The 16,785-nt window shown below is 49.0% G+C and overlaps 1 protein-coding gene across 1 annotated transcript in view; it reads right to left on the bottom strand.

Moving 5' to 3' along the window:
• Positions 1 to 10,155, bottom strand: part of LOC119436532 (ATP-dependent RNA helicase A-like) — a 137,753-nt gene extending 127,598 nt beyond the window's left edge. The window contains exons 1-3 of the mRNA XM_037703401.2: positions 9,832 to 10,155; positions 9,629 to 9,772; positions 4,176 to 4,328 (exon numbers count right to left, since the gene is read on the bottom strand). Of these exons, the coding sequence (XP_037559329.1) occupies positions 4,176 to 4,328; positions 9,629 to 9,772; positions 9,832 to 9,945 (411 nt within the window). The 5' untranslated portion in view covers positions 9,946 to 10,155. The remainder of the gene's footprint in view (positions 1 to 4,175; positions 4,329 to 9,628; positions 9,773 to 9,831) is intronic.
• Positions 10,156 to 16,785: the final 6,630 nt, after the last annotated feature.

Here is a 16,785-nt window from a genome sequence, read left to right as displayed (position 1 = left end):
TACCATACAGTCGACAACATTTATAATGAACTCAATAGTTCTGTGAAAAGTAGTCGTTATAACAGTAGTTCGTTATACAGGGTATCCCAACTATCATACACCAAGATTTAAAATATGCAAATGCCACGTAGGTGGACAGAACCAAGGTAATGTTGTTTGCCGTTGCATGGAGATACTCAGATTACTTTTTGCATTCTGCCTAATTACATAATTAATCAACTTCTCAAATGTTATAATTAGATGCAAAAAGTCAATGAGAAAATTGTAGAGCAACATGAAAAACACTCGATACAGCTTTCTGTTGCTCAATACATGCTACATAAAAGTGGTTTGCCAAGCGTGAAAGAAGCCCGCGAATATACACACAAAATTGCCACGCAACTGGCTGCTCGAGGCACTTTGCGTGTATTCACGGGCTTCTTTCACGCTCGGAAAAACACTTTCACGTGACAATTTTGCGTGTATTCGCAGGCTTCAGCAGCAGAAAGCTGTATCGGGAGTTTTTGATGTTGCACTACAATTTTCTAATTGACTTTTTTCATCTAATTATAACATTTAAGAAGTTCATTCATTATTAAGACTAATTATGTAATTAGGCGGAATGCAAAAATAATCTCCAAGCGACAGCAAACAACATTACCTTGGTTCTGCTGTGCTACATGGCATGTGCCCATTTTTAAATCTTGGTGCACGATTCTGATTTTCAGTGTCATTTTTGTTCCCGGTGCGTTCCCACACCTAGCTGCAAATTTCCATTAGAAGTGTCCATCTAACCATGAAATGCAGCATCTATAGGTATAACTTTCAAAACAGCACCCGGATTCCATCCCCTGACATTGCTAAACTGCAAGTGCCGCCACCATTTTATATTTAAGAGGTTGTGATATATTTTACTACCAGCGAGACATGTCTGTATTCAGATTAGAAAGCCCCGCGTTCTAGTTATCCGGAAGCTTAAACTTCAGAAACTACTGCAGCATGCCACAATTCTGCGAAGGTCTCAGACATAGTTGTCTCGGCATTACGACAGCGCATCAGCCACATAAGAGCTGCAAAATCACGTAATCAATGTCACTTATGGTGACAATGTGATGTCCGAAAGGTATGTCACCATGAAACATTATCAGCAAATGGCAAAGCGCAAACGAATACCAATTCGGATACCAATTTAGGCCGCACGAATATCGACAGTAACAACACAAATGCTTGGGTGGCCATTGTTCTCATGGTGGAAGGACATAAGTGGTCATTCCAAATCGTTGAAATAGGTGTAATGCACGTCGTGCCGCACAGACAATTGTGCAAAAAACCACGCCATGCTGGTTTTGGTGTTCGCCTCCTTCCTGAAGGCCATGCCTTGAAAATGAGTGACATTCTTCGCAGCGTCCGAAATCTGCGGGCAGCGGTCGCTCGCTCGCCTCTAAGGCCACATCATCGTCGCGGTTAACTGGAGCAGGGCACGTGTAGCGGTTGGCCCGGTTTGGTTACGCTTCAGTGCTTTGGTACTTCGCATGCGCGCTCTTTTACCGTGACCGGGTTTCGTTATAACAGTACGGCAATTTAAAATACATTCGTTATACAGTTTAACCTGCTTATAACGAACCTCCATATAACGAATTCCTGGATATAACGAAGTTTATATATATTATATTCCCCGCCGTTACTACATAGAAGCACATGTACTTGAGACCTCTATGTAACGAAGTTAGCAGGAGACCCCCTCGAAATTAACTAATTTTTCCCGCCAGCAACCTAGAGATTTCGCCCCAGATTTTGTCATTTTTGCACGAGCAGCAACCGGAAGCACCTTCTCCGCCGCAACAAAATGCGAAGCGAGCGCACGTGTGTGCTCGCTTCGCCCATCAAGCCAAGCGACATGAAAAGTCAAAATGGCCACTCAGGCCGGCGTGTGGTGGCAGTTTGCAACGTATGATGCGGGAACGGTCCCACAGTTGCGACGCAACAGCGGGGTTACCAATGCATTGGGTTCTATGAGAGCTGTCCACACATCCAGTACCTCGTGTGGCATTCCAAGGATGAGTGCTTCGACGAAAACGGAAAACGGGTGCGCATTACAATCGAGAGCGCATTAGAATCGAGTCAATACGGTAGCCCAGGGGTTCTCAAGAAGGTTCGTTCCAGGGAACCCTGCTAAACTCCATGAAGCGCCAAGAAACTCCCCCCCCCCCCCCCCGATTTAACCGAATTAAAATGTCGTAATTAACCGAATGTCGAATTATCCAAGGTATCAAGAAAACAATAAATGAATGCCTACTACTTCAACACGCTTTTATTTACTGAATGAATCAGCAAATCTTGTTTCTATTTTGCACAAGAGCAGTGCAGCACCCGCCGCGGTGACTCAGTTAGCAAAGGCGTTTCGTGGCTGAGCACGAGGTCACGGGATCGAATCCCGGCCGCGGCGGTGGCATTTCGATGGAGGCGAAATGCAAAAGCGTACACAGTGCCAAAACCGTGTACGTGCTTGCGTTGTAGTGCACATTGTAGAAACGCAGGTGGTCAAAATTAATCTGGAGCCCTCCACTACGGCGTGCCTCACAGTCAAAACTGGTTTTGGCACGTAAAACCCTAGAAAGAATAACAGTGTGGAAGCTGAAGTTCTCATCATCTCATGACTTATTTGCGCTAGCAGCGGCGAAGGCCTCGCAACATCCTTCGCAGCGCGGCCGCGGCGCGCGTCTTCCTCTGAGACACGCTTTTCAAAACCGCGTGCACATCCTGATTATTTTTTCACTAGTGAGCTGGTCACCAACAAATTGCCCGCCCATCGCGATGTAGCCAGTGCTCTTCCGCTTCGACAGCTTTGCAACGAGTCAAAGCAAAACTACTGCTTGCCGCAACCACTGCGGACAAAACCGCGGCCGTTATCGGCGCGATCATGGACGGCGACATTGTGATTCAGAAGGCAGGCGGCCGACGCACGCACCAAGTCGAAACAAAACTACCGTTTGCTGCAACAAGTGCGCACGAAACCGCGGTCACTATCGACGCGATCATGGATGGCGCCTACGCAGTTGCAAAAGGCACGCATCCGACGCGCGTACTGAGTCAAAACGAAACTACTATTTGCCGCAACCGCTGCTGCGGACGAAACTGTGCTGGTTATCGACACAATCGCGATTACGCACTTATGAAGGCACACGGCTAGCCACCAACGCGGTGTTACACGTGGCAATTAACGCAAGAATAAAGGCTTTGAGGGCACAATTAAGCACGAAGAGCTGCGGCGTTGCTGTCAGTCATGTATAGCGTACGATTGCCGCTGAGGACCATAACGATGAGGACTGCGTCGCTTCGTTTTTGGACGCTAGCGCCGTTTTAGCTCTTTTGCGGCACGCATTTGTGGTGCTGCGCGCATTAATTTTTTTATTCCTTTGAAGTATACATCAGAGCGCACGCTATCGGCACCTACCATATCTACAAACGGGGAAAATGCGCACGGTGGTAAGTTACGGCCTCCGAGATTCAAATGCGAAAGCTTAGGCACGCTGCCCATGGCTGCCCCTTTTCTGAGATTGGGTGGCTACAAGCTGCTTGCAGATTTATTGCGCAGTTCGCGCGTTGCCATTACGCAGTGTGATGTGCTTTTTGACACTCGGGCATAGGTAATTGAGGTTCTGTGGATCAAGCGCACTTCGTGCTCGCCGTTTTAGCCACTTGGCGAGCGCGGGTCCACGGAAAATTTATCAGTGGCCCGCGGAACCCTGAGCAGGGGCCTGCGGAACGCCCGGGTTCCACGGAACCCACTTTGAGAACCCCCACGCAGTACGTTTCTTTTTCGAATTTTCGTGCCGAACCTGCATATAACGAAATTCTCTTCATACCGAAGTTTTTCGGGAATTTGTCAATTTAGTTATATCCAGGTTTAACTGTATCTGGAAGCAGTTTCAACAGGAAGGTTCATTATAACCGATAGATTGTTATATCTGGAATCGCTATAGGTGGGTTCGACTGTACTCATTTCAACATGACAAAGAATTTAGTTTTTAATACTGTGTTAAGTGAAAGGTGATATTTAAGTTTTATTACAAATGGTTGAATGTACAAGAACTCGGAGCACATTTCAAATGACACCCACGCTTCACTGTACATGAAAGTGATGTACACAGTTGCACTAACGCCAAAGGCCCTACCACTGGGCATCAATAGCTTACTTCTTCAAGCCTTCGCTTTTCAGCCAGCCTGTCCAAGTAAGATACTGGTGGTCCTTGCTGGTAGGGCAAAACTGGCTTGCTGTCATTTGAGGGAGGTTCTGGCTCCTCATTTTTAATATCAGGGTCATTTGAAGCAGGAGGAGGTCCACCAGTCTGAAAAAATAAGAAAAATGCACTGCTTACAACAGTCTACTATGTGACGCAGTAGTGATGCTCATTCAATAATGCAAATGCAAACCTGTAGAACCACATACACCACACACAACCATAGCGTCAAAATGTTTATTATTCTTGGTATTAGCCGCCCAGTTTTGTTAATGTAAAAACTTAGCATACGTATGGCTAATAGGTCATTAGAATTACCATAAAGACCAGACAGATGAGAACCCTTAAATAACAGCAGAACTGCCTTTACTAATGAACATTTTTTAAAGCCTTAAAACGGCACGAAGAAGAGAAAGTGTAAATGCTTTCCTGCACTAAAGCCATTACAAAGAAATGACAAAGAAGTGACAAAGAAATGCACTAAGACCAGGATATCGATCCGGAACTGAATGTGGCGCACACGTGACTTGGTGTTGCAGCCAATGTGAATTCAGGTGCCGTTTCGCTGCTCCAGACGAGACGCCAGCTTTTTCCCTCAATGGGCCATTTGATGCTTTCACATCAAAAAGTAATTTTGTGCAAACTAGAACTGAACTAGAACACTAATTCTTTCGCTGGCAAAAAGCAAAAAAAATGGTTTTCGGTGCATGTGGGCCGCCTTTCCTGGAGGTTTTCATCCATGCATTGCCTGCACCAGCCACTAGACAGTGCTACCTTATCTGTAAATGCACATGAGCTTCTGGATTTGAGAAGGGACAGCACTGCTATAGTATAATCTTCAACGTCCCCCCCCCCCCCTCAACGAGAGGCAAGCAATAATAAACTCGTGAACGATTGACACCCTGATGACCATCAAATAGTTTCCCGATAAGCATTCATAGCTTGGAGGTTGCTTCTGCTCACACTTATAAACTGAAGCAGATGCAATACTGAAAGATGCAATACTTTTAAGGGGCGCTTAGACGTCATGTTTAAACCCCAAGGTTTCTTTGCCTGTTAACCTGGATTGGTGCGGAAAATGTTTATAATAACCGGGTATGACCAGCCCTTTTTGTACACGGTGCTGACTGTGTGATTATCGTAGATCTGAACACGAAATGAGGTCCTTGTGCAATAGTATGGTTCTTTTTCACAGGCTTCGGCAGCTGAAGTTGACAGAAAAAAAGAAAAAACCAACTGCCAACGCTAACAACTGTGTTTTGCTTAATGAAAAATGAAATCATGACAACAATCTTGTATACACCTGTAAGTTTGACTGTTATGAATCTCTAAGGCACACCAATCTCGTAATGGAAGGCGACACAAAAGACTTCTTTGATTTTCTTATATGTTTTAAACGTATTTCCTGGACAGCTGTGTATGTGCTACAAGAACCTCCGACTTTTATCTTATCTTAAGAAATTTTGACCGATAAAGTAGTGCCAATGAGCAAACCTCTCTTCTGCATAATAAAATTAAGTTTTTGCGTGCCCAGTATTCCGGTAAAAGCAAGCGGACTGGGCGTTTTACCAGGTGAGTGGAGGCACAAACGGTAACAACACGATTACGCCACTGCCGAAAATTTACACCATTAGCGAAGTAGAATACAGTTGGTTACTGCAATAGTAGCTCTGTCTAATTGAGCTCTACGGCACTAGGTGGCTGCAACATGCAGGCCGTTCACGTTTGCACCTTCACTCATCCGGTAAAACCCCCAGTCCGCTTGCGTTTACCAGGATACCAAACATGCAAAAACTCTCTAATCAAGCCCGACAGAGTGCCAATAAGGACAGCTCATAGGTATCTCTAAAGCACCAATACACATAATTTTTAAGATTATTTGAATTTTTTTAATTATTTATACTCAGATGACCAATTCTTGGTTCATTGGGTATGTGCCACATGGGTATGGGTCCATTCTTGGCCGTTCCTCCATAATGGGTATGTGTCACTGACACAAGGGGTGTAGAATCTTTTAGATGTACAGTCGCAATCTTTTTGAGGGTGAACACGGGAACGCGTGGCCTTCTGAGCTCACAGCGCAGGTTCAGCGGCGGCAACGAGAAGCATTGCTCATGCGCAGTGTGTCCGGCGTGTGCAAATTATCCCGCCAAGCACATTGCGTCACGCAAGCAAGTGCGTGTCGTCTGCTGCGCGCGTACCACAATAAGGTAGCCGTACGGTTCGGGATTAGTGACGATGTTGAATTTCTCATTACGCTCCCCACGATGCATCAATAAACTTGAAAATATATGTAATGTTTTGTGGGAATTCTCATTTAAAAAGTGGCTTCCGTCTTTGAGGAGTGTATATATATTCTTGCACATTACCGCATCTGTCAGAGCAGCAACTGAATTTCAGCATGGCCCGCGTTCCCGAAGAAGAGAGGTGGAAAATCGTACAATATTCACTCAAGGGATATTCACAGCGCTCCATCGGTGCTCTTGTGCACAGGCCGCTAAAGACCGTCAAATGGATTATTCAGGCATTCAGCAAGGAAGGCCGACTCTGTGATGCCCCACACAGGCGTCGACCAAAGGCAACGACGGAGGATGAAGACGCGCTTATGGTAGCTGCTGTCGTCAAGAACCCGTTCCAGTCTGCAAGGCAAGTGCGGGAGCAGCTAGATGTGGACGCTTCCCTTGCTACGGTCCGGCGACGCCTCCGAAGTGCTGGACTGCGAAATTCTGTAGCTGCACGAAAGCCAGTCGTCACTGCTTCGAACAAGAAGTCAGATCTCCAGTTTGCCAAAGCACATGCCTCATGGATGGCAGAGGACTGGGGCCGAGTGATCTTCTCCGATGAGTCGACTTTTACAACTCGCCAAGACCAACGGATGCGAGTTTGGCGAACCAGAGGCACACGGTAAGAAACTTTTCTTAATGCACGTTTGATTTTGCAAAGGATGGTCAAAAATACGATTTCCATGCAGTTACAAGCCAGCAAATGTGCAGGGAGTCGCCGCGAGTGGCCGAAACTGCGTGAACGTGTGGGGCGCGGTGTCAAGGCATGGTCTCGGGCCTCTGCATTGCATAGAAGGTGCCCTTACATCGCAGCGATACTGCACAGAAATTTTGGACAATGTGTTGCTGCCCTACGCCCGCAGCGTCTTTCCCGATGCCGACATTATGTTTCAACATGACCTGGCGCCGGTTCACACGGCAAAAGTTGTCAAGGAACGTACAGAAAATCGCAGAATCAGCATGCTTTCCTGGCCGGCCAAAGGCGCTGACATGAACATCTGCGAAAATATATGGGGGTACATCAAAGCAGCCATGGTGCGAAAACCTGTCCGCCCGACGACTGGGGACGAGCTGTGGGCAGCCGTTCGACAAGAATGGGAGGACCTTCGAGCGCATCATGACTTTGTGCCAGCGCTGTACGTGTCACTGCCCTCTAGGATGGCAGCAGTCGTTTCCACAAAGGGTTGTATGACAAAATACCATCATCATCAAAGAGAAAATTATTCCTGCTTACTAATACTCCTTCTAAACGGATCAATCTTTTGTTGAACTTGCACCAAATAAAAGTTCGGATGTTTGTGTTCCCTTGCCTGTTCATTGTACGATAAGAACACAGCAGAAGAAAAACTAAACAAAGCGAAAAGTTGAAGTAATTACAATAACGCCAAGCACAAGAAGTACAACGTTCTGAATTAAAAGCATCAAAATCGTGGTTTCTGTCATAATTTAGTTTCTATTGAGGGGGAAAAACTGCTAGCAGACGACATGCCGCGCTATGATGGCGTAATGCGCACGAAAGGAGCCTACCCATAGAGTTTCTCCCTATAACACCTGTAAACTGGCGCCACCGTCTATGCGAGTTTCTTAAAGGGTGCCGTGCCCTCATGGGAATGACGGGATATGTGTCTGCGAGGCTTGTGTTGGCTGGTGTTGAACGAGGCTTCGTCTAAAACGTGGATATGGCTACAAAAATAATGCGTTCTCAAAGTAAAATCTACATAAAAGGCTTTCATTCATCCATATTACATCTCTCAATAAAGTTTATTCACCTACAGTGCAGAATCAAGCGAAGAAAAGCAAGAACAGACGACAAGTTGTTCCAGAGCGAGCGATAATGTTGTTGTCTGCCCTCCAACTTTAGCGGCCAGATGATACTTTTTACGTTTCATATAATTGTGCATCCAATAGTATGTCCTCAAAATTAAACAAAACATGTTTTTGTGTAATAATAAAGCTCAAGCAGTTTTTACTTGATGTTTTAGAAGGAAATGAATCATTGTGACCGACGGAACGGTGCTAGCCAGGCGCGTCTTCAAGGCGTTCTGGCTCTCCAAGAACGATGTCAATCCGAAGTCACAATATACCGGCATTCCCATGGATACCACAGCGCAACAGCGCCAGTTTTCCCTCTAGGTAATATAGTGAGGAACTCTATGAGCCTACCCTCCCCGAGCATGCGCGCAGATATTGTGGCTGCCGTCTGACGGCGCAGGTGACATAGAAAGCTACGCGCTCCCATGTTGACCCTCAGAAAGATTGCGACTGTACGTACATCCGCATGTGTCTTGCTTCTCTACGTGTATACACCTCCCATCACTATGACCATACTACATCGCCTTACACCACGCGACATCGCTGAGTCGACGTTAAACAAAAGGAAAACCGTGAACAAAATGAAGACCGAACCCCCTTTTTTGATTTTCGTGCCAAAGCCTCTGCACCAGGATGTCAGTGTGATGTCACAGAAGTGTGTGTGTGTGTGTGTGTGTGTGTGTGTGTGTATATATATATATATATATATATATTGGTACGCTAAAGCGTCATCAAGGACGGAGGAAGAAGAGAACGAAGTGCACTTATCTTTGGAGAAGGGTTACCACGTCGGCGTGGCAACCCTTCTCCCCTTTTCATTAATTCATCTTTAAATAAGCGCCCCCCATCGTAACAGTTTTGGTGGAGGTGCTGGGTATAACAACGGCGCCCCTGCTAGCTCCTAACAAACAGCTCCTTTCGCCACAAACACCACGAGTCGATGTGCTACAGCACGATTAAAAGGTCGCGACCAATGTATGTAGCCTTCGTGCTAGCGCTAGTCCCCGCTAGCATGCGGCAATAAGCTTCAAATCTTTTCACAATGCCCGACATCAACACGTAGCCTGCTGGCTGCAAAACGGTACTTTTGTCTAAGTTGTAACCAATCCTCGATGAGGTTTATTTCAGCCCTTTTGTGACGCCGAGATCAAAATGAAACACGTTAGCGTAGTTACGCTAGCATAATCGTGCCTACGACCCCCCCCCCACCTCTCCAAAACAAAAAAAGGAGAAAAAAAAAACACCCTGCACACAACACACACACCACCCCGCACTTGATACAATGCTTATTAACTGTTGGCTCGCAAAACTTACCGGAATTTCAATGGGAACCTCAGACTGCGAAACATGGTTGTTCCGAACCAAATACTGCAGAAAATCTCGAGCTGCATTTGTCTGAGCATCTTTTTTGTTTGTCGAATTCCCGGCACCAACATAGTCGAAGCCTTGAACACGAACCTGTAACGAAGATGGCATTTAAGCTGCGACGCTTCGTAAATAAAACGACATTGCGATACCTCACAAAGAAACCTCTGACGATGCCTCGGTCCAGTGTTCTTGAACTCGTATTCAGGCGTAACCTTATGCTTTCCGCACCAGGCGTACAGAAACGTCTTCGTCAAATCCCCCATGCTGTTTTCCCGAGAGGAAAGGGGCTCAGGGAGCCAACGATGTTGCAAATGAAAAGTATTGCCACGTACAGTACTTGTTAGCGTTGAACAAGTTCAACCACGGAAGACTCAACGCCTCTTTAACGCCAAGCCACCGGCCGGCGCATCACAGAAGACTTCATTATTAAATATGGCTGCTGCTAATGAAATGATAAGTCACGTGGGCGCACACATGCAAACGAAACATTCCACCTATGTGCAGCAGTAAAGCTTTTTTATCAACTTTTCATTGCAAGAACGCGCTACAGCTACCTATACATCAAATTTATAGAGTTATACGTAAAACAAAATATCCTTGAGATGTTTGACAGACTGTACACAGGCTCAACGAGTAAAGTCCCTATTATCATGGATGGTTGGATGGGCGAGGCAGTTGTAGCGGCGTCTAGCGGCTATCCACAACTAGCCACCCCACAGCTAAAGCAAGTTGCATGGCTGCATAGCCTTCGAGATAGTCGACGCAGAGAGAACTATAACTTTATGGAGAGAACCTAAAGTATGGTGGCTACATGGAGGAAGGAAACCCCAGGAGAGGCCCTGGCCACATTTACCTCCATGCCTGGCCAGCACGAGAAGGTGTGGCAGAAGTCACGTGCTGTTTTTCGCAAAGGAGCACTGGGATGGGTACCCCAAATGTCAACGTTGCCATGACAACCGCGCTCCTGAAGCTTCGCTGCTGCTCTCAGTCTCTGAAAAGTGAGATGACATTTTTCCGTCGGTGTCTTTCCCGCAGTACCATTTGTTCGCGAGAAAAGTTGACTTTAGAGTGTGGTGTGTAAGCTTGAAACTTGTGTTTTGATTCTGTGAGTGTGAGTGTCGGCCAGCAATAGATACACTCAAGCAATCACGGCGCGGGTCTTCGTCGTCTTCTTCAACGTGCCACGGAAAAACACAGGAGCGCGTCTGCTTCACTAAACCTGCTACAGAAGTGTCGTAAGCTTTGTTTTGACGCGCGTAGGCAGCACACTCTTCCGGCCGCTCTTAACAATGCAAGTTCAAAGTTCGCGCCCATCTGCTCCGGCGAGCTGCAGAACCCCTGATTGGAGGCGCAAAGACATTAGGCACACCAACATGGCTGCACTTCCGGCCTCAAAAAAAGTGACGTCAGGGCCTCTCCTGTTTTGTTTCCATGGAGGTTTTTTCCTTCCTCCATGTTTGTTTCCTTCCTCCATGGGTGGCTAGATGGGTAGGTGTGAACTAGAGTGTACTAGAATATGGTCGAGTGGGACGACCGGCTGGGGCGGCGCATGCTTTGCCGTGAGGCGCCCGACGTGGAAAAATACTGGGGCGGCGCTGCGGTCGAAGTGGATCGGGCCGCATCAAGGTCGCGCTACAGTACACTGTAGTCGCGCCGTTGGAAACTGCTGGCGATACTGCTCGGCAGGGTCATTCGTTTTCGTACTACTTCGCGCGCTGCTATTTGCGTTCAGACCGCTCAAATGGGGTTCATAATTGCATATGACATGTATTTATGCCTTAATAATAAATTACTTTCTTTCTCTTCTTTATTTATTTTTATTATTTTTTAATACCGCTCGGTCATTGCGCGTGCATTGCGGCCGCAGTGTCGGCTTTCATTCTACTATGTTATTGTACGGTTCCCTTCGAAGCAAAAATATCTTTCTTGTTCTTCAAGCAGCATGTATCTTTCATGTGTATTGTTGCACATAAAGTTTTATTGCGATAGCAATTATATGGACACTCAAAAGCAGATTTCTGCCGCGTCGCCGTCGCCGTGAGGTTCCGTATGACGTCATTTGGAGAAGAAATCGTCGCTGATGATAAGTGGTTCTTGAGGGAAAAGGAAAGGTTGGCGCTATCTTCTGCAGCCCTTGAGGGAGCACGGCTCAGCGCCAACGGGGAGGGGTAAGTGGGAGCGAAAGAAGGGATAGAGTGGAGTCGCCATGGCTGGGCGAAGCAAAACCGGCAGGCATAGGCGGCACGTATCAGGCCGAGATGGAAGGCCTTGGTGTGCCGCAGAGTCTGCAGGGGTGTTGTGCCAGGCTGGTCAGGCCCGGGGTGGGGTGGGAGGCCGTGAGGCCTTCCCGCTTGTAGAAATGTCCTTAGAGGCGTGCGGAGAGCCCTGACGAGTCAAGGAACTCCACGACGCCTCGAAGTGCAGAAAGGTGGTGTCGGCCGGGGAAGAGGAGATCTTCCTCCTTGCCAGAGGAGAGGCCCAGGCGGCGGAACTCCTGCAGGAGTGGGCCCCGCTGCTGGAGGTACGCCGGGCAGGCCAGCAGGAGATGTTCGATCGTCTCCGGCTCCCCGCAGGAGCTGCAGGCCGGGGACGTCGCTCGTCCCAGTCGGTAGCTGCGTGCTGCCGTCCAGCTGCAGCCGATGCGGAGCCGGAGAAGGAGCGAGGTCTCCCTGTGAGCCAGGCCTCGCTGGGGGAGTGGTCGTGGGGGGCATCCCAGTGCCACCCGTTTGTCTGGGTGGTGGGTCGCCAGGTGTCGCCGCAGCCTCAGTCCAGTGAAGTCGCCCTCCGTCACGGCCCGACTGAGGGGCACAGTGGTGTGGTGGGCGTCCTTCGCCAGGGTGTCGGCTGCCTCGTTGCCCGGGATCCCTACGTGGGCGGGGATCCAGTGCAGGGACACCGGGTGGCCTGCGTCCTGCAGCGCTGTCAGCCGGGTAGACAGCAGTGCGACTCCAAGGCTGGCACTTTCTGGCCTCTGCAGGCCGAGGAGGGCTGCCTTGGAGTCGCAGAGGATGGCCGCTGGTACCCCAGGAAGCTCCTCGGAGAGTAGGTCGACGGCCAGGTGAAGGCCTGCCACCTCCGCTGCAGTCGAGCTGGCGTGTCTGGGCAGTCGACACTGCCTGCTCTTCTGCAGGGCTGGTGCCATGCAGGCCGCCGTGGCAGAGCCGGTGTCCGGTACCACCGAACCGTCGACGTACACCAGGAGGTGGTCTCCGAGGGTCTCGTCCAGGAGGCAGGCGGCCGTCTGCTGCAGGGCGCAAGCGGGCGAGCGCCTCTTCGAAATCCCGGGCAGCTCCGTGGCGATGGGGACAGGAGGCCTCTGCGGTGGGGGCAGCTGTACCGCATTCGGCGGTGGGTTGCCAACCACCTCCTCGTAGAGGCGGCACAGCTGACCCATCCTTGAGGAAGGCCGGGACTGGAGGCGACGCAGCAGGCCTCTGCCATCAGGAGCATGGTGGAGGCGGTCGACGTGCCTCAGCCCCTGCTGCAGGAAGAGGAGCGACAGGGGCCATGCTCCAGCCTCCGCAAGGGTAGCGGCAATCTGGGAGCTCCGGGGGACGCCCAGGCAGAGTCGGATGGCCGCCCGGTGCTGCAGCTCCAACTTTTCGAGGCGGCGTGGCGGCAGCGCCACCAGCGGGAGGGCGTACCGCAGGCGTGATGTGGCCGCCGCCTCGTAGAGCCGCAGGGCCCACTTCACCGAGCAGCCCTCTCCATGAGCAAGGAGCTGCGACACGGCCTTGCGGACTCTGATGGTCTGGGTCTGCATGGCCCCGACTGCCGGTCGCCAGGTTAGCCGGTGGTCGATGCGCAGCCCAAGGTACGACACAGTCGTACTCCATGGGATGCGCACGCCTTCCAGCTGCAGCCGGGGAGCTGAGCGCCGTGCCGCTGCTCTCGGGTGGACGAGGAGGGCCACCGTCTTCCCCGTCGAAACCGAGAGTCCGATGCTTCCCAGGTAGGCGGCCGTGGTGTCCAGGGCTCTCTGGAGGGCCAGGCACACGTGGCGGCTTGACTGCGGCGGTCCCCGCACCCACAGGGCGATGTCATCCGCGTAGATGGAGCACTCCACCTTGTAGTGAGGGTCGGTCGGCAGTGCAGCAGGCAACCGGGCCAGGGCGAGGTTGAAGAGAAACGGGCTCACCACTGACCCTTGTGGTACGCCTGCTGCGACCGGACGGGGAGTGCTCCTTGCATGGCCCACGCGGACCCTGAGGGTGCGGTCGTTCAGGAACGATGACAGGAACCGCCGCAGGTTGCCGCCAATGCCCGGGAGGTCCAGAGCCTGCTGGACGACCGCATGTGGGAGGCCATCGAACGCCCCCTTGACGTCGATGAATCGTCGCTGATGATGATGATGATGATGATATGCTGTATGTGCGAGTGAAAGGGCGCGAGGGGCGCGTCTTTCACGGGGAGTGAACGCACGGCGGAGAACAAACGCGCGTTCTGCGCCGTGCTCGCTTAAGGGCTGCAGAAGTAGGCGTCTCTGTTCTCCTTCACAATCACCATGTATGTAGAGCAAACGCGCCTTCTTCCGACGAGCGAGAGGCCGTGGGGGAAAGGGAGGGAAGGGAGGCGACGTTTAGCTGCGGCACGCAGTGCCTATTTATATCAGAGGCTCCGGCAACAGTCACCAACGCCGCACGCATTTTGAGCGAACGCGGGCAAAACGCCGATGGCGTCGACAACAGTTCTGCGTGTTGCCGATGCTGCTGCATGTCCAAGTTTATACAGCTGATAAAGCTAATATCATTACTCCGTATAGCTCTCTACAAGTTTGCTATCGCAATTGATGCTTCGCCTTTCAGGTGAAACTGCGACAACTTTTTTTCACCAGTAGGTCCTGCGAAACGCAGAAGGAGAAAGATATGCAACCTTCCTGCTTGCCGCTTCAAACAAATAAAACATAGCTGCATGCATCCGGCGCCTTGTCCTCAGATTTACAGGAAGTATTGTTATAGAAAAAAAAAGCTGCGGCACAACATTTCATTCACATTTTCGCCTTTCTCGCGTAACAGAATGCGGAGTAATCGTTAAGGGGTCATTTATTGCAGTCGGACCTCGAGCGCCGAAGACGGTTTTAGGTAATTAAATCAAATCAGAGGGGAATTTTATTAGACAATAATATAAAAATGCGTACAAAGATATTTGGTCCCATAGCCTAAAGCGGCCATTCTATATGCTAATATTTGGCCGTAAGCCGTACATGGATTTTTTTTTCCAGTCGATACTTCAAAAAAAGAAAAGAAAGCCTGCGCGGTAGCCTAATTAGTGGCTATATAGTATAGTGGATACGGTCTTGAGCACGCGGGTTCAATCCAGGTCGCGGAATTCGATGGGAACGAAATGAAAAAAGACTCGTGTACTTCTATTTAGGTGCACGTTAAAGAACCCCAGGTGGCAAACTTTATAAACCGCGTGCCTTAATCATATCGTGGTTTTGCCACGTAAAACCGAAGAATTTGCTTATATTAAAAAAATTAAAAAGCATGTGGCTGCGTTCTTCGGCTTATTTCTGGGGGTGTCAACAACATAAATTATTCTCGAGTCTGATTTCCGAGAAAAACATGTTACGCTTATCCTACATTCGGTGCACTATCAGTTATTCGGTGCACTATCATAACCGTGTCTCACATACACGTAGAGATATGTGCAGATCTGTTGCGTTCGTTGAAGAAGATAAGTGTGGCACCACACGGGGCACTCAGTTTTAATGGGTTGAAAACACGGTGAGACTGTCAAAAATCCTTCTCTGAATCAAGTTAGCAGATTTACAGGCTGACCTAAAACGGGGCGTTTATATTGATTGAGAGCTAGGAACTTGTTAAGCAGGACTTATTACCACCCGTCCGTCAATTCTCTCAGGAACTGCGCCTCTGCCCAACAGCCACGACTCTCCGGCAGCACAATCATTCGGAATGACAGTCCTCACTTGTATGCAGTCACTCACCTTTGAGATTGCAATAGTGCTGTTATGCGTTACATTCGAACGGAAACGACGATTCGGCGTTGCACACACACACACACACACACACACACACACACACACACACACACACACACACACACACACACACACACACACACACACACACACACACACACACACACACACACACACACACACACACACACATATATATATATATATATATATATATATATAATAAAAGATGGTTTTGCCTGCTATGAATATTATTTCTGCGAATGAGAGTTTTATTTCCAGTACTCACTAGTAAGTGTGTTTGTTACTGCAAACACGTGCGCTTATTCCAGTCGGGAGTTCTCACTTTTTCAATTATTGCATTTAGAAGATTTGTTATTTTTTTCCCTTTCATATATATCGTGAATATATATGTCTATGTACCCTTTGATTTAATTACCTAGAAACACATTGGTCATTCTTCGCGCCACGCAGTTAATAAAGCTGGTTTATTTCACTCTAATATTGTTTTCTTCGATCATTGTCCCTGATCAATATCCAGCAACAAGAAGCGCGCGTAAAATGACACGGTATCAATAATAAAGTTTGCAACGTAGCTAGCCTTCATGGTGCGGAGATACCAGTTACTTTTAGAGGACAGTGGTAAAAACAGCAGTTCACCTGGCTAAAACTAAATTTGGTACATGCCGCCAAGAGTCATGGGCACACCGAAGCAACTAAAACATTTTTTTTTTTTTTAATGTACTGCACAGAGGTTCTGCGAGAAAGACTGGGCGTCCCGCGCTCGCTAGCAGACGACGCGCTTGACAACGACAGCAAAATTGAAGACGTCGCGTTGTATAATCCATGCCTCAAATATATATGTTTGGCAAAATGGTGTAAACATAAATTTGCAGTTGAAATAAAGCACTATTTTAAGAGCGTACTATGAGCAATCGGCCTCGGCGCCCGCAGCGAAAGTACGTTGAATATGCCGCGGAGCGCGTCTCCGCCCCAATCCAGTTCGCTCGCAGCGCCCTCGCATTATTTTTCCATACGCGGCGCCTCAGCGGCAGAGCGCCGTTCGGCCCACTCGACCATTGTCTAGTACACTCTAGTGTGAACAACGCCTCCTATATGTCTTTATAGGAGGCGTTGGTGTGAACATGGACCTACATGGACC

The sequence above is a fragment of the Dermacentor silvarum genome, chromosome 1 (assembly GCF_013339745.2).
Source record: "Dermacentor silvarum isolate Dsil-2018 chromosome 1, BIME_Dsil_1.4, whole genome shotgun sequence".
Taxonomy (NCBI): Eukaryota; Metazoa; Arthropoda; class Arachnida; order Ixodida; family Ixodidae; genus Dermacentor; species Dermacentor silvarum.
The sequence above is the reverse complement of the archived record's forward strand: the minus strand, read 5'-3'. Positions and strand labels throughout refer to the sequence as shown.